General features: G+C 42.1%; 1 protein-coding gene across 1 annotated transcript in view; it reads right to left on the bottom strand.

Annotated features, from left to right (window-relative positions):
- Window positions 1-7,255: 7,255 nt before the first annotated feature.
- Window positions 7,256-16,977, bottom strand: part of nrg3b (neuregulin 3b) — a 428,644-nt gene continuing 418,922 nt past the window's right edge. Inside the window, exons 8-9 of the mRNA XM_021565559.2 lie at window positions 14,888-15,043; window positions 7,256-8,267 (exon numbers count right to left, since the gene is read on the bottom strand). Coding sequence (XP_021421234.1) covers window positions 7,505-8,267; window positions 14,888-15,043 — 919 coding nt within the window. The 3' untranslated portion in view covers window positions 7,256-7,504. The remainder of the gene's footprint in view (window positions 8,268-14,887; window positions 15,044-16,977) is intronic.

The following is a 16,977-nucleotide window of genomic DNA, read 5'->3' as shown; positions in this document are numbered from 1 at the left end:
ATCGAACATGTCACCCTCCCTAGGAGAGGGGGTGACCTTGATAATTTACTTATTGTTAAAACGAGAGGCTGCCTGGATCTTTAATTTAAAGACCCTTGCTCCCTTCGGTCTCAACGTAGACTTTGATCTGAAGCCATTCTTGTGATTATTGTGACTTTGCCATTGTAATAGTTTGTAAGCTTGTGTAGTAAAATTAATTTATGATCGTATGCTATCCATTTGTTGTTTGTATGCTGTTGTTTGTATGCCATTTTAATATTTGATAATTAACCAATGATATTAGGCCACTTTTGGCCATGATTACAGACACCTGTGTCTTTTGACACTACATAAACGAGTCATCCCGCAGTGTTTGTGATTATACCCTGATGAAGACAGCTTGGCTGTCGAAACATTGGTAATTAAATTTTTGCATCTGAGCTCCTAGAGTGTGCGGCTCTCTTTTATTTTCAAGTTTTCTACTCCGCTAGCCAGCACCTCACCTAAATAGGTGTGCGTTTCTTTTTCTTCTAGCTTGTCCATTGACAACCAGCCTGTGCTGGTTGAAAAATATTTTGATGTGGGGCGCTGTCCTCAAACAATCGCATGGCATGCTTTTGCTGTAAAGCCTATTGTAAATCGGACATTGCAGTTAGATTAACAAGAATTTAAGCTTTTAACCGATATAAGACACTTACTTGTATGCATGTATGTTTAATATCCATAATTTTTATGATTTTTGATTTGCTTGTTGTTGATACCTGAAGGTGGTCTTGAGAAGGGCTGACAAGGCTCTCTTCCAGTTATGACGACAGCGGCGGACAAACATCTGGGCCGAAGGTATGCCAACCTCTTCCTCTTGCTCAGGGAAGAGCAGGGGCTAATAGCCCAGGGAATACTCAAAGGGGAGTATTCCCTGCTCTGCTTAGTTCAATTGGCTTGGGAAGAGGTGAATCGGCAGCCTTGCCCTCTTGGGGGAACTTGGATAGCCTTGGGTTCTCTCGGCAACGGAGCCGTTGGGGACTTCCGGGATGCCTCGGAGGCGAGGTGGAATCTTATCTCCTCTCCTCCCTTCGTTCCCGTAGTCGCCCATCGATCTGAATGGTGAAGACGATGAGCGAGTCAAGATGCGTCCGTAGTTCCCGGTATGCAAGCTCGTTCTTTACTTCCTCCGATATTCCGTGCAGGAACATGTCAAACAGCGCTTCCGGGTTCCAGGCACTCTCAGCTGCCAATGTGCAGAAATCCAAGACATAGTCTGCCACACTGCGGGAGTCTTGTCGAAGTTGGAGTAACTTCCGGGCAGCCTCTCATGTCACCTCGTTCCATGGGAATGGAAAGGGGTTGAGTGGGGATACCCAGCTCTGACACCAGGGTAGTATCCATAAAATTCTCGGCGGCCCCAGAGTCAATGTGTACCCGGAGAGATTTCGACTAGTCGCCCCACAGCAGGATGGAATGGAGAGGGATGGGAAATTCTCTGTATGGCCCACCAGCATACTCATACCTACTGATGGGCCTGATCTTTTAATGGACAGGTAGACACGGCACCTGTAGTGCCACAATACAGACAACTCTTGGTGTTAAATCTGCGTAAACGTATGGCAGGAGACAATCTATTTCTGCCGAGTTGCATAGGCTCCGGAAGAGGTGAGTCGGCAGATCTTTGAGATTCCCGGGGGAACTCAGGTAACCTCGGATTCTCTCGGTCACGTAGATGCCGGGAACTTCTGGGATTCCTCGGTGGCAAGGTGGGATCCTTGGGCGATCGAGTGGGAGTCAGACCTCTTCTCCCTCCTATGTTCCCGTAGCCGCCCATCGATCCAAATGGTCAAGGAGATGAGTGAATCAAGATCCGTGGGCAGCTCTCAGGCTGGTAGCTTGTCTTTAACCTCCTCTTGGTGGCCACCGTGCGGAAATAAACCTACACTACGGTAGTCTTGACGAGGCAGGAATAGCTTCCGAGCAGCCTCTCTCCCGGACAACGGAGAAATTATAACCTTTTTTCACCTCCGCCACAAACTCCTTCAGCCTGCAGCACACGGCAGATTGTTGTTCGCACATACGCTATCTTCGAGTGGTCCGAGGGAAAGGATGAGGGCTGTAGCTCAAAGATGAGGGAGCACTGGGAGAGAAACTTCAGACAGGTTCCTGAATCTCCAGCGAAGCATTCCGGAGGAGGTAAGCGGGGTTCTCAGGAAGCCGAGGTGGGCTGGAGAAACGTGCAGCTGACAGCGGGGTTACTGAGAGGTTACTGGGAGGTTACTGTTAGGCTGGCTGCCTAACAGACAATCCACGGAATTGCTACAGCAATGTATTGAAGGCACGGTCATTGCATTCCGCCAAGGTCTGGAATCCTTCCATAAGACCTTGAAGTAAGCCATTGTGTCTTCCAATGGTGTATCCTTGGGAGGAGACGGCATTGCGGGGCTGGTCCGAGTCTGCTGGTCAGTCATGGTCAGTTCTTACTATCAGGAGTCAAGCTAAGACCCAGATGCAAACACAGGAGGTGGATAGTATGAGTCTCAGAGTTTATTATTGTACAAGGGACAGGAAAAAGGTAAGTCAAGGCAGGCAAAGTGTTTTAATCCAAATCAGAGTCAGGCAGGTACAGAAGAGCAGGCAGGATCAGGGTCAGGACAGACAGAAAGGTCAGAACTGGGAAGACTAAGAAAAACTAAAACTAGAGCACAGAAAACATGGGAACACGCTGTTAGGGCTTGACTGGACAAGACAAACCGGCAACAGACAAACAGAAAACGCAGGTACAAATGCACAGGGAATAATGGGGAAAATGGGAGACACTTGGGAGGGGGTGGGGACAAGATCAAGACAGCAGAATCAGATCAGGATGTGACGATAGTACTGATTACTGTATTACAATCATGTTGTTAAGGTTGACTTGAGTGAAATATTATGGTTTTTATGTTTTGGTATTGTAATACTTTCTGTAACTAGTCTCATCACCTGCTGCTTGCATTTCAATAGTTACAGTGCCTTGCGAAAGTATTCGGCCCCCTTGAACTTTGCGACCTTTTGCCACATTTCAGGCTTCAAACATAAAGATATGAAACTGTATTTTTTTGTGAAGAATCAACAACAAGCGGGACACAATCATGCAGTGGAACGACATTTATTGTATATTTCAAACTTTTTTAACAAATCAAAAACTGAAAAATTGGGCGTGCAAAATTATTCAGCCCTCTTAAGTTAATACTTTGTAGCGCCACCTTTTGCTGCGATTACAGCTGTAAGTCGCTTGGGGTATGTCTCTATCAGTTTTGCACATCGAGAGACTGAATTTTTTTCCCATTCCTCCTTGCAAAACAGCTCGAGCTCAGTGAGGTTGGATGGAGAGCATTTGTGAACAGCAGTTTTCAGTTCTTTCCACAGATTCTCGATTGGATTCAGGTCTGGACTTTGACTTGGCCATTCTAACACCTGGATATGTTTATTTTTGAACCATTCCATTGTAGATTTTGCTTTATGTTTTGGATCATTGTCTTGTTGGAAGACAAATCTCCGTCCCAGTCTCAGGTCTTTTGCATACTCCATCAGGTTTTCTTCCAGAATGGTCCTGTATTTGGCTCCATCCATCTTCCCATCAATTTTAACCATCTTCCCTGTCCCTGCTGAAGAAAAGCAGGCCCAAACCATGATGCTGCCACCACCATGTTTGACAGTGGGGATGGTGTGTTCAGCTGTGTTGCTTTTACGCCAAACATAACGTTTTGCATTGTTAACAAAAAGTTCAATTTTGGTTTCATCTGACCAGAGCACATTCTTCCACATGTTTGGTGTGTCTCCCAGGTGGCTTGTGGCAAACTTTAAACAACACTTTTTATGGATATCTTTAAGAAATGGCTTTCTTCTTGCCACTCTTCCATAAAGGCCAGATTTGTGCAATATACAACTGATTGTTGTCCTATGGACAGAGTCTCCCACCTCAGCTGTAGATCTCTGCAGTTCATCCAGAGTGATCATGGGCCTCTTGGCTGCATCTCTGATCAGTCTTCTCCTTGTATGAGCTGAAAGTTTAGAGGGACGGCCAGGTCTTGGTAGATTTGCAGTGGTCTGATACTCCTTCGATTTCAATATTATCGCTTGCACAGTGCTCCTTGGGATGTTTAAAGCTTGGGAAATCTTTTTGTATCCAAATCCGGCTTTAAACTTCTTCACAACAGTATCTCGGACCTGCCTGGTGTGTTCCTTGTTCTTCATGATGCTCTCTGCGCTTTTAACGGACCTCTGAGACTATCACAGTGCAGGTGCATTTATACGGAGACTTGATTACACACAGGTGGATTGTATTTATCATCATTAGTCATTTAGGTCAACATTGGATCATTCAGAGATCCTCACTGAACTTCTGGAGAGAGTTTGCTGCACTGAAAGTAAAGGGGCTGAATAATTTTGCACGCCCAATTTTTCAGTTTTTGATTTGTTAAAAAAGTTTGAAATATCCAATAAATGTCGTTCCACTTCATGATTGTGTCCCACTTGTTGTTGATTCTTCACAAAAAAATACAGTTTTATATCTTTATGTTTGAAGCCTGAAATGTGGCAAAAGGTTGCAAAGTTCAAGGGGGCCGAATACTTTCGCAAGGCACTGTATGTTGTTTATGAATTACACAATTGTCAGAAAGTCAGTATAAGTCAGGCTAAGATGCTGAAACATCAGTCAACAACCATCTTAGTGCAGAACATTGCCTGGACATGTATTATTTAGGGTGAGCCTCAAAATAATATTGGAGATATGGGCAAAGAGTAGCTAATACTGACGATCAAGGTAAGAATAGACATAGCTATAACATTCTACTTCTGTTTGATGAAACTGTCGTGGCATTATTCTATTGATTGAAATTTGAGCAGTGGTTTCAGTGGCCAATGTAGCTAACTAGCTAGCTACCTACGGTGGAGAGGTCGATTTGATACAATAAAATCTATGTTTCCAGCCCATCTGAGCTCATTCCTGCTAAATAGTTAATCTGCCTTGAATTTAATTGTGAATGTGGCTGAGATCATTGAACAAAACAGGGTCAAACTTGTCAAGGTAAAACGATTTAGCTAGCCAAGTTGTGCTATAGCTGGGCTGCTAGGATGAAACGTGAACCCCTGGACTGTATTCCATTAGTGGAAACCAAGACTATTTTCAGGGCAGGTTTGACTTTTCGTAGCACAGGTTAGGAGAATTTAAGCAGCAGGTTAGGATAATTAACATGGCAGGTTAGGATAATTAGTTTACGGTTATGACACGGTTTAGGGTTAGCTAAAATTGCTCCCAACACGACTCAAAAATATCTAGCCACAACCTGCCCCGAGAACAGTCTTAGTTTCCACTAATGCGATGCTGCAAACCCGGGAGCCTGGCAAACGTTACAAAGTCAACTAACAATTTCAACAAAGGCTATCCTGGTTGATTTCAATTTTGAATATGGCTTATATATGGCTGAGAAATAAATATATTGAATGTCAATGTTGTTGGGATATAACGTTAGCTAACTAGCAAAAAAATGTGTGTAGCAAGCTAGCTAGCTCCTGTTGCTAAGATACAGTACAAGAGAGTGGCTAGGTTTCAGTTTTGCCTCAAAGCGCGATACATAGAACAAATAGATCGCCAATGAGGAAATTCTGCATTTTTCACTTTGAATTATAACGTATGATTTGTAATCCTAATTCTGTTTATCTTTTTCTGTTTCTCCTTTAACAAAAGTAAAGTATTAGCCAGTTAGCGCCATGTAATTAGTTAGCTTTCCATCATTGTTTGCTGTAAAAGATGCAGAGAAAAATATTGTTTTTAACAACATCTTTCTCGAGTATTCGAACGGAAGGAGGTGATCATAATTAATCGTTCTCTGTGATTCGAGTGTCAGTGTTGACAACTTTGTGGAATATATTGGAGGTCATTTAAAAAAATGGCTATTGGATAATGCTAATAAATTAAAAACCCTTTTTCTTAGAAAATTTGCGAACTGATCGCAGTGCCACCTGGTGTCCATTTAGGGAATGAAGTTCTCAGCTGAGGCCCCAAATGTTGTTCAGGAATATGGAGTATTGACGGGGAAAAGAGGGGAAAAACTCACTTGCATGCATTGGCCAATCAAAACCTAATATAGACGAGACCATCGTCACGTCTGTAATGTTCTTATCTACCTCAATTACCTCGTACCCCTGCACATCAACTCGGTGCTGGTATCCTGTGTATCTAGCCAAGTTCTTGTTACTCATTGTGTATGTATTTCTTGTGCTATTATTTGTTCTATATTTTTCTCTGCATTGTTGGGAAGGGCCCATAAGTAAGCATTTCACAGTTAGTCTATACCTGTTGTTTACAAAGCATGTGACAAATTCGATTTGATTGATCAAAATGGCGTTTAAAATAGTTTTTGCTCTTTCTGTATGATTAGGCTACTCACCCTCTGCAATCCTCCCATCCCATTTCCCACTCATTAGTAACTGGTACATTTTGCACAGTCATTTTGCTGCTTGTAGAACTGATAAAAAACAGTTGAACCGAAAAAAAGTGTTACTAATATGGAGGGAAAGACAACATTTTCCCTCTGTGTTGATCTACTTTGTTGTGAACAGGACCAGGGACATGCGCCGGTGCTTTCATCTTTTGCCTGATTAATTCCTCTTGATAAATGTTCTCACCTGAAGATTGGCTAGTTAAAAACTTTTCTGCTCTCCTCGCTACAGTTTTTCTAAACAGCTGATGCAAAAATAATGAGACCGGCACTTTAATTAAGGAGGCTGTTTTGGGGAAGAGATAAACAAGTAAATGATTCAATCCGTCTGACGCTCTTTATCAAATGGAGGACCTTGCTTTTACCAGGGAGGAACACCGCCGTGGTCTGGCATGAGATGCTCTGGGTGTGACTTGATTCATCTTTCGATGGAAGAAGATGTTGTAGAGAGACCTCATTCAGCACAGTGAATAATCCCATAGGCAGCACCTGTTGACATAATGTGTCATGTAGGATAAACTTATTTTGCTATACAATTTACTAGGCTATACCCACACCGACTTGAGAGACACAGACAACAAAGATTAATCTGAAATATGTTTCAGAAATTCAATCAACCACACACCCTTTAACACTGTAGTCTTTATTTTGTCACGTCGTCATGTCAAATATATGTTTATAGGACATATGACATGTATAATTTGATTTCTTTACAATAGAGAAACAACATAGATATGACACACTATTTTGATTTCTAAGTAGAAGCTTTGTTTAAATAGTGCATATAAATCATTTATATTTTTTTCAAATACACATTTATATCAAGCTCCCACTGGTCTTTATGTCTGTCTGCATTGTTTCACATTATTCACATACATGTGTGTGTGTGTTTTCAGTGTCTTAAATGTATAAATAAATTCCTCTCTGCAGTCCAGGCTGCTGTGGCTCTTTTACAGAAACTAGGGGCCAATTAGTTAAGCAGGTGGTCCTATCCCCTCCCGTGTCATCGATGCAGGTTGGCGGAGTCTCTCCTTGCAAGTTGGCGAGAAATTATCCAATCAGCTGGCAGAAAGTTTGGCACAAGAAATTCCAGCACCTTTTCCCACCACTGTTGACAGGAAGCTGTTTGCCCCTCCATTCACCAGGGCAATGTTTTGTTTACCAAGCCCCTGGGCCTCTCTTTGGACACCTGCCTGAGGACCCCTGCTCTTGGGAAAGCTGTAGAGCAGTCTGGGTGTGTACCGCATGCTCTTTTTCTTGGACTCCAGCACGGTCACAGCAATAAAAGTGTTTGTGCTGTTCAACCCGGCAACACCTGATCCGGATTCTGCTGTCCCAGAGGCCACAAGGCTAGAGTGTTGGAACAGGTCCCCTGGCCCTACTAGAGTTTCAGAGGAGCCCTGGTGCGTGTGAATAGGGCTTGTCTCTGACACCAGTGCAGTCTTGATGTTGTAGGGACGCATATGACTGGGTCTGTCCTCTAATTCTAGTACACACACAGAGGTGGAGGAGTTAGGGGGGGTGTGGCTGCTGCTACCGGCAGGTGCCTGCGCCATGTAACCTGGCCCGGCAAGACCTCCATGCGACACCCTCTCCCTGCTCCCGTCCACGTGACCCCTCTCGCGGTCGTGTTCCTGGAGAGAGGGGATGATGGGGACGGAGTGCGTGCGGAGAGAGGGAGGAGCGGGTGTTATTCCTCTGTCAAGACGGGTGCAGGGAACATCCCTCCATCCCTTCTTCTCTGCGGAACGAGACATGGTTTGCATATTTGGGAACCCGCTGTGCTGGCGATCGTCACCTCCACCCCTTCCAGTGTCAAACCTGCAGGGATGCAGAGAACAGAAAAAAAATGGGTGGAGATTATGACCTTTTGTTCCCAGACCTTTATTGCATGATTTCAAATTTTCAAGAGAGAGAGAAATCCTTACCATACAATTAAAGCCTAAAAAACATCTGTCTACACTGGTTAAATATGTTTTTTTAAATCTGGGAATTCATAATCTTTTGTAGTTATTTATAATCTACGGCATGGACAGTCTACTCTGGCTGCTTAAATGTTTAAGTGAAAATGATTTATCTTGTGACAACCTTATCAGAGATTTAAGGCTTTAGCATCAAAGCTGGGGTATGCCTGACCCGGGTTTGAGTGGCTATATGAAAACCTTCCTGAAAGAATACCTGAATGTCCAGATAGCAGAAATGTTGAAATTAGGCCTAGGATTAGATTGGTGAGTGCATATGAATCAAGGAACGTTGCCTGAAGAACCGAAAGTGTTGCAGAGTTAAAGATGCTATTTGACAGTAAAATGTAAAATAATGCCATAGGGCTATCTGGCTTTAAAGGCACAATCTGGGGTATTTCCTGCAATATTATTCTCGAAGAATATAACTTATAAATGTTTTGGGAGCTTAGTACAATTGTCTTATTCTTCCGAAACCGAAGTTAAAGTTAAATTACTCGATTATGTTTATGTTGTCATTTGAATCCTAGTTTTGAATTTTCATGTCATTCTCGTGGACTGTCGGTCCTTGTATCCATTGCTCCAGCTATGATTTTGAGAATGGTTACATTTCCCCAGCCCCATCTCTATGCTTAAGTGTTTGGGATGTTTTTGGACTGAAACAAGTGAACAAGAATCAAAAAAGATTGTCTTTTAATGTCTGACTTCAGAGACCGTTTGTACCATAACTGAGTTTACATTTTTAATTACTTTCCCTGTTCTTCTGTATTATAGGTGGAAGCATGGGCATTGTAAAATATCTAAAAATAACTCTAATGACAAATTAGGTTTCAATCCATTCTTCATATGTGAATGGTAAATATGTGTATCTGACAGTGTTTAATGAAACTGGCAATGCTCTATGGGGATTTACTGCCAAAAACGAAAACACAGGTGATTCTCATGCCCATTTTCCCACTCTTGTTTTCTCTCTCTCTCTTTGGTCTCTTTCTCTCTCTCTCTCTCTCTCTCTCTCTCTCTCTCTCTCTCTCTCTCTTCCTCCCCCCTCTCTCTGTCTCCCTCACTCTCTCACTCTCTTTCTCACTCCCTAACTCGGTCTCTGTTCTCTCTCTCGCTCCCTCTCACTCTCTCTCCATCTTTTACTGCTCATTCCTCATTCCAGGAGAGAGGGTGTCTCCATGGCAACAAGGGGGGTGGGGATGTTAGTGTTGTATGGATGTTAAGTATAGAAATAGGTCAATCCTACTTCCATTGGCCTTGCTTTGCGGATGGATCTGTAAACGGGTTATCAATAGTTAATTTGTTCAACTAGTCAAATAAATCGGTCACAATCTTTGCACGTCGGTGAAGAAAAAAAACCTCTTATACCACTCGTTCCCCGAGCATTTGCAAGCCTCATGTTACCAATAATTGCCTATGGCAATAGATTCCTCCTCTGCGGCTTTAAAAAAAAAATCCTAGTTAGTTCTCTCTCTCTCTCTCTCTCTCTGCATGTGTCTGTGTGTGTGTGTGTGTATTTGTTTGTTTGTGAATGCATACTGTGTGTGTGTGTGTATGTGTGCGGACACGTGACGGAATGTGCATACTCTACATGTGCACGTGCATACTGTGTGTGTGTGTGTGTAATGTGTGAAAAATCTGCACACTGAATGTGCGTGTGCATAGTGTGTGTATGCATGCATACTAGTCTGCATACTGTATGTGTTTGCGTGTGTTTGTGCAGTGCTATAGGAGGAGATCTTCTCACAGCCGTTGAAAGAATATGCTGAGCTGCCTGCATGCTGCACTGTTTAAGAATGTTAATTATGGAAATAGGTCATATATAAAGAGTTTGACAGCAGTGTGTATCTTACAAGTCACTGTGATACTCAATCAGGTTGGCATGTTAATAAGAATACTGCCAGGGACTTTTAAGTGCAAAATATGCTCTGGGAGAGCTATGGTTACATCCCAAATGACACCCTATTCATTGCATTCAAGTGCACTACTTTTGGCCAGGGTCTACTCATTGGATGCACGTTTCAGCACAATATTGTTTTGAACATTATTTTGAAGACTGACTGAACGTTGTACAAATAATTTGCTGAAAAGCCTTTGGTCATCATTGAGATGTTGTCAGATTGACTTTAGATTTGGTTTAACATTAGTTCACTAGCTAAGATTTAGGGAAAACCACTGGATTTAAGCTAGCTAACATTAGCATTGCTAGGTATTTTTGACAAAGTTTGCTAGCTAATGGCAACATTGCCATCATCGTAATGATGACTAAGTTGTTTCCTACTAATTATTTGCTTAATTTAATTTTCCAATCTTATTTCCAAAACAATAATTAACCCTTGTTAAGATTGACTGGACACCACTCAACTTTTGGGTCTCTCTCTCTCTCTCTCTCTCACACACACACACACACACACACACACACACACACACACACACACACACACACACACACACACACACACACACACACACACACACACACACACACACACACACGCACACACACACACACACACACACAATTGCTGCTACAATTTATTATTATTTAAGCTGTTCATCCATATAACTACTAACTTTAGCACATTTCATAGTCTACTGTATATGCAGTTGAAGTCAGGAGTTTACATACACCTTAGCCAAATACATTTAAACTCAGTTTTTCACAATTCCTGACATTTAATCCTAGTAAAATTTCCCTGTTTTAGGTCAGTTAGGATCACCACTTTACTTTAAGAGTGTGTGATTTAAATGCCCACCGCTATTGAAAACACATTCTAATTCTAATACATAATAAGTGTATGTAAACTTCTGACCCACTGGAATTGTGATACAGTGAAATAATCTGTCTGTAAACAATTATAGGAAAAATGACGTGTCATGCACAAAGTAGACGTCTTAACCGACTTGCCAAACTATAGTTTGTTTACAAGAAATTTGTGGTTGAAAAACGAGTTTTAATGACTCCAACCTAAGTCAATGTAAACTTCCGACTTCAACCGTATATTTTGTTTTGTACTACTTTTTGTACTACATTTTGTACTACTTTTTATATGTTTTTTATATTAATGTTTATTGCACTGTTGAGAAGAGCTTGCAAGTAACCATTTTACATTACTGTTTTCACCCTGTGCATATGACCAATAAACGTTGATTTGATTTTAGAATGCTCATAACTGGTGTTACGCGACCGATTTATGGAGGTGCAACCATGAATACGGCATTGGTCAAAAGTAGTGCACTATGTAGGGAATAGGGGTGTCATTTGGGATATATTTGGGATTGCTATAATGACAGATATCTTACATTATCACATCGTCACTCAAGTTCCAAGCTGTCAGCAAATTATGCTAACGTAACCTCCTTGGTAAAATAAGAATAGTGTTGTCAGTAATGTCAGTGACATGGAGATATGATTGGGCAATGCTTTGTTTTACAGGCCTTTTTAACTGGTGTTTGTCTGGCATTTACTAAGAAAAAATAGAGAATAATGGTAACCAGCAGTATCTTTTGGTATGTTGAATTCAAAACAATAGCAGACGTGCACAAAGACTCCTTGGTTAAATAGGAATAGCTTACTTTAGAGTATGACTTTGGACATGGTATGATTCTTTTATAGGCCTTTTTTGCTGGTGTATCAGCTGTATCGTTTGGTATGTCAAATTTAACACACTAGCGGACGTGCACAATGTTGGTGAGGCTACAGTTTGATGTCATTTAGCGCTTTGAACGCTGCCGTCATTCCTTCACACTCACTACAGTGCCTCCTTTGCTAACTTCAGCAGTTGAATCAGGGTATCATAGCTTGCGCTCCCTTTCTCAGTTTTTCAATCAGCATTAGCATGATTGGTCATGATTAATATGATTGGTCCCTTACCTGGATATTGGGTGCATTGTACTGTAGTAACGTGTGGAGGAATGTGTAAATTCACATTTTAACAAAGATTTTCTAAAAGGAAACACTGAACTTTAGAATAAATAGTTCCCAATAAAGTGGGAAGTGAACTGGCCACCGGAGGGCTGGCTGCTCTCGGATCCCATAAAAGGGGGTTTTGTGTTCAAAGAGATCTGTCTCATGAAGGTCTCTGACCGAAACGTTTTTTTTTCTAACCTTGGATTTACAATAAATAATATATTGTCACAATGGAGACAGTGTCAAGCCTCAACTTCTGATGCATCACTCTGATCCCAGGTACCATCTCCTGCCATTGTGCCCTTGAGCAAGGCACTTAACCACTGAAGCCTCTTAGTGTGTGTGTGTGTGTGTGTGTAAGGGGTTTCTCACAATAATTGACAATCAGTATAGTACTGTACAGTACAGTTGAGTATCTCCTCTATTCTTATTCTTTCTGAAGCATAATCAATAAATTATTTTGACACCACTGACCGCTCTCTAGGGTTGCTCCCTAATCATGTCATCATAATGCTGCATCAGGTGCCCACCGTCTTGTGAGAACATTTGTTGGATACTCCTCTGCAAAGAAAGTGCCAGCCGGATTTCGTCTCATGTTGACTGCTCTATTCAATCTAATTTTGGACTTCTCGGTGCAATTGAATGGCTGAGATGCTTTCTTTAATCGCTGCCAGTAAGCAGTATTAGAATGTGTTTTCAATAGCGGCGGGCATTTAAATCACAAACAGAGCTAACTGTTAAGACGCTGTGTTGTCAATATCCCAGACTGAATGCATTCTGAAGACAGGGCCAATAGAGCAGAGTCATGGTTAATGCTTTTGGCTTGGCATGTGCTGAATATCTGCTGCAAAGGAGTGACTATATTTTTCACCACCGACGCAGTGTTTGGAAAGGCAATGATGACAAATGTGGAATAGTGCTACAGCAAGGAATAGGTTTCTCGATATTCAGAATAAAGGGAAAATATACAAGCATGGTTGCACTTCTAACTTTTCCCTATTTTACTGTCTATCTAGCACTTCGTAGACCATCTTTGAGTTACAAAAAATTGACCAAGGTAATACTTTGGAAGTACATAACCTTAATTGTGTTAAAAATGCACTATGCAATAATCACTCCGGCATTGCCTGGTTGCTAAAATTCTAATAGTTCACCTAACTTCTGTATGTTTGACAAAACAAGCAAATGTAGTGTAGAGAATCATTGTACCATCTAAACCACTGTGAAATATATTTTCCTTAACCACAAATATTGTATTTTTAGCTGTGTACAAAACCGAAAGTAAAAGATACGAAAACGGAACTTCATAGAATCATTAGAAATAGCAATAGAACAGATCTACCATTCATTAGACTTGATTTCAATGAGAAAGACAAATCTATAACTCACATTTCTATGTGAATTTTGTTGGGTAGCCCAAAAAGTTACATTTTGCAGCAATAAGTAATTTAAGTAAATTTTAGTTCAAGTTAGTTCAAGGTAAACAGAATATTTATACTCTTGAATATTATACTGAACAAAAATATAAACGCAACATGCAAAATGTTGGTCCCATGTTTCATGAGCTGAATTTTTTTTTCTCTAAAATTGTGTTCACAAATTTGTTTACATTTCTGTTAGTGAGCATTTCTCCTTTTCCAAGATAATTCATTCACCTGACAGGTGTATCATATCAAGACGCTGACTAAACAGCATGATCATTACACAGGTGCACCTTGTGCTGGGCACAATAAAAAGCTACTCTAAAATGTGCAGTTTTGTCACACAACTCAATGCCACAGATGTCTCAAGTTTATAGGGAGCGTGCAATTGGCATTATGAATGCAGAAATGTACACCAGAGTTGTTGCAAGAGAATTTAATGTTAATTTCTCTACCATAAGCCACCTCCAATGTCATTTTAGAGAATAGAGCAGAACCGGCCTCAGAGACGCAGATCATGTGTATGGCGCCGTGTCAGCGAGTGTTTTGCTGATGTCAACGTTGTGTGCCCATGGTGGCGGTGGGGTTATGGTACGGGTAGGCATAAGCTACGGACAACGAACACAATTACATTTTATCTATGGCAATTTGAATGCAAAGAGATACCATGTCAAGATACTGAGGCCCATTGTCATGCCTTTCATCCGCCACCATCACCTCATGTTTCTGCATGATAATGCACAGCCCCATGTTGCAAGGATCTGTACACAATTCCTGGACGCTGAGAATGTCCCAGTTCTTCCATGGCCTGCACACTCACCAGACATGTCACCCATTGAGCATGTTTGGGATGCTCTGAATTGACGTGCACGACAGCGTGTTTCAGTTCCCAACAACTTCACACAGCCATTGAAGAGGAGTGGGACAACATTCCACAGGCCACAATCAACAGCCTGATCAACTCTATGTGAAGGAGATGTGTGCTGTGAAATCTGTGAATGTATTTTCATGTTTTTAAAAAGGTATAAACTGCCTTATTTTTGCTGAACCCCAAGAAGAGGAGCTGCCTTGACAGCAGCTAATGGGGATCCATAATAAATACAAATACACCAAATACTGACTGGTTTTCTGATTCCCACCCTTACATACCCTCTTAAAGACTCTGCCTCCATCTCTGCAGGCTCCACCTCCTCCAGGTGCTTATATGCGGGGCTAGCAACCCTTGGTCCTCGAGAGATGGGCGGGGTCCTCATGTGATGAGTGTCCCAGTGTCTTTGGACTGGACTGAGGGACAGGGAGCTACTCCTGGGACGAGCCATGTTGAAGTATACGTAAGACAGAAACAGAAAACATTGGTCAAAATATTAAAAAGGTTCACAAATGGATAACAATTGGATCATTGGTTATAGATGCTTAAATGGCTACACTGTAGTTCCCACACTGTAGTTTCTCTTCAGCTGACTCTTTTCGGCAAGATAAAGCAAAGCAGTGCAACACAAACAACAACACAGTTAAACATGGAATTAACAAACGTACAGTCAATAACACAATAGAAAAGTCTATATACAGTGTGCATATGAGGTAAGAGTAGGGAGGTGAGGTAATAAATAGGCCGTAGTGGCAAAGTAATTACAATTTAGCAATTAAACACTGGAGTCATAGATGTGCAGAAGATAAATGTGCAAGTAGAGATACTGGGGTGCAAAGGAGCAAAAATAAATAAATAAGGTAGTTGGATGGGCTATTTACAGATGGGCTATGTACAGGTGCAGTAAGCTGCTCTGATAGCAGGTGCTTAAAGTTAGTAAGGGAGGAATGTGCTTTGGGGGTGACCAGTAAAATATACCTGCTGGAGCGCGTGCTACAGGTGGGTGCTGCTATGGTGACCAGTGAGCTGAGATAAGGCTGTGCTTTACCTAGCAAAGACTTATAGATGACCTGGTGTCACGACTTCCGCGGAAGTCGGCCCTTCTCCTTGTTCGGGTGGTGTTAGGCGGTCGACGTCACCGGCTTTCTAGTCACTGCCGATCCATTTTTCTGTTTAGTTTTGTTTTGTCTGATTACACACACACCTGTTTTACATTCCCTCATTACATTCCCTATTTAACCATCTGACGTACATTTATGTTCTGTCCGTGATTGTTCATGTCATTAGTGGTTGTGGTTGTGTTTGTGTTAGAGCTGTGTTGTATGTTCCTATTTTGGAATTTTGCTTTATTCTTTGAGTAAACTCAGTTGGATTACTCTATACCTGTGTCCTGCGCCTGACTCCACTTTCACTCAGCACCCAATCGCTGACACCTGGAGCCAGTGGGTTTGGTGACGAAATTGAAGCGAGGGCCAGCCAACGAAAGCATACAGGTCACAGTGGTGGGTAGTATATGGGTGACAAAACGGATGGCACTGTGATACACTGCATCCAATTTGCTGAGTAGAGTGTTGGAGGCTATTTTGTAAATGACATTGCCAAAGTCAAGGATCGGTAGGATAGTCAGTTTTACGAGGGTATGTTTGGCAGCATGAGTGAGGGATGCTTTGTTTGCGAAATAGGAAGCCGATACTAGATTTAATTTTGGATTGGAGATGCTTAATGTGAGTCTGGAAGGAGAGTTTACAGTCTAACCAGACATCTAGGTATTTGTAGTTGTCTACATATTCTAAGTCAGAACCGTCCAGAGTAGTGATGCTTGGCGGGCGGGCAGGTACGGGCAGTGATCGGTTGAAGAGCATGCATTTAGTTTTACTTGCATTTAAGAGCAGTTGGAGACCATGGAAGGAGAGTTGTATGGCATTGAAGCTCGTCTGGAGGTTAGTTAACACAGTGTCCAAAGAAGGGCCAGAAGTATACAGAATGGTGTCGTCTGCGTAGAGGTGGATCAGAGAATCACCAGCAGCAAGAGCGACATCATTGATGTATACAGAGAAAAGAGTTGGCCTGAGAATTTAATCCTGTGGCACCCCCATAGAGACTGCCAGAGGTCCAGAACACAGGCCCTCCGATTTGACACACTGAGCTCTGTCTGAGAAGTAGTTGGTGAACCAGGCGAGGCAGTCATTTGAGAAGCCAAGGCTGTTGAGTCTGCCGATAAGAATGTGGTGATTGACAGAGTCGAAAGCCTTGGCCAGGTCGAAGAATACAGCTGCATAGTATAGCCTTTTATTGATGGCGGTCATGATATCGTTTAGGACTTTGAGCATGGCTGAGGTGCACCCATGACCAGCTCGGAAACCAGACTGCA

Source organism: Oncorhynchus mykiss, chromosome 16 (assembly GCF_013265735.2).
Source record: "Oncorhynchus mykiss isolate Arlee chromosome 16, USDA_OmykA_1.1, whole genome shotgun sequence".
In the NCBI taxonomy this organism is placed as follows: Eukaryota; Metazoa; Chordata; class Actinopteri; order Salmoniformes; family Salmonidae; genus Oncorhynchus; species Oncorhynchus mykiss.
The sequence above is the reverse complement of the archived record's forward strand: the minus strand, read 5'-3'. Positions and strand labels throughout refer to the sequence as shown.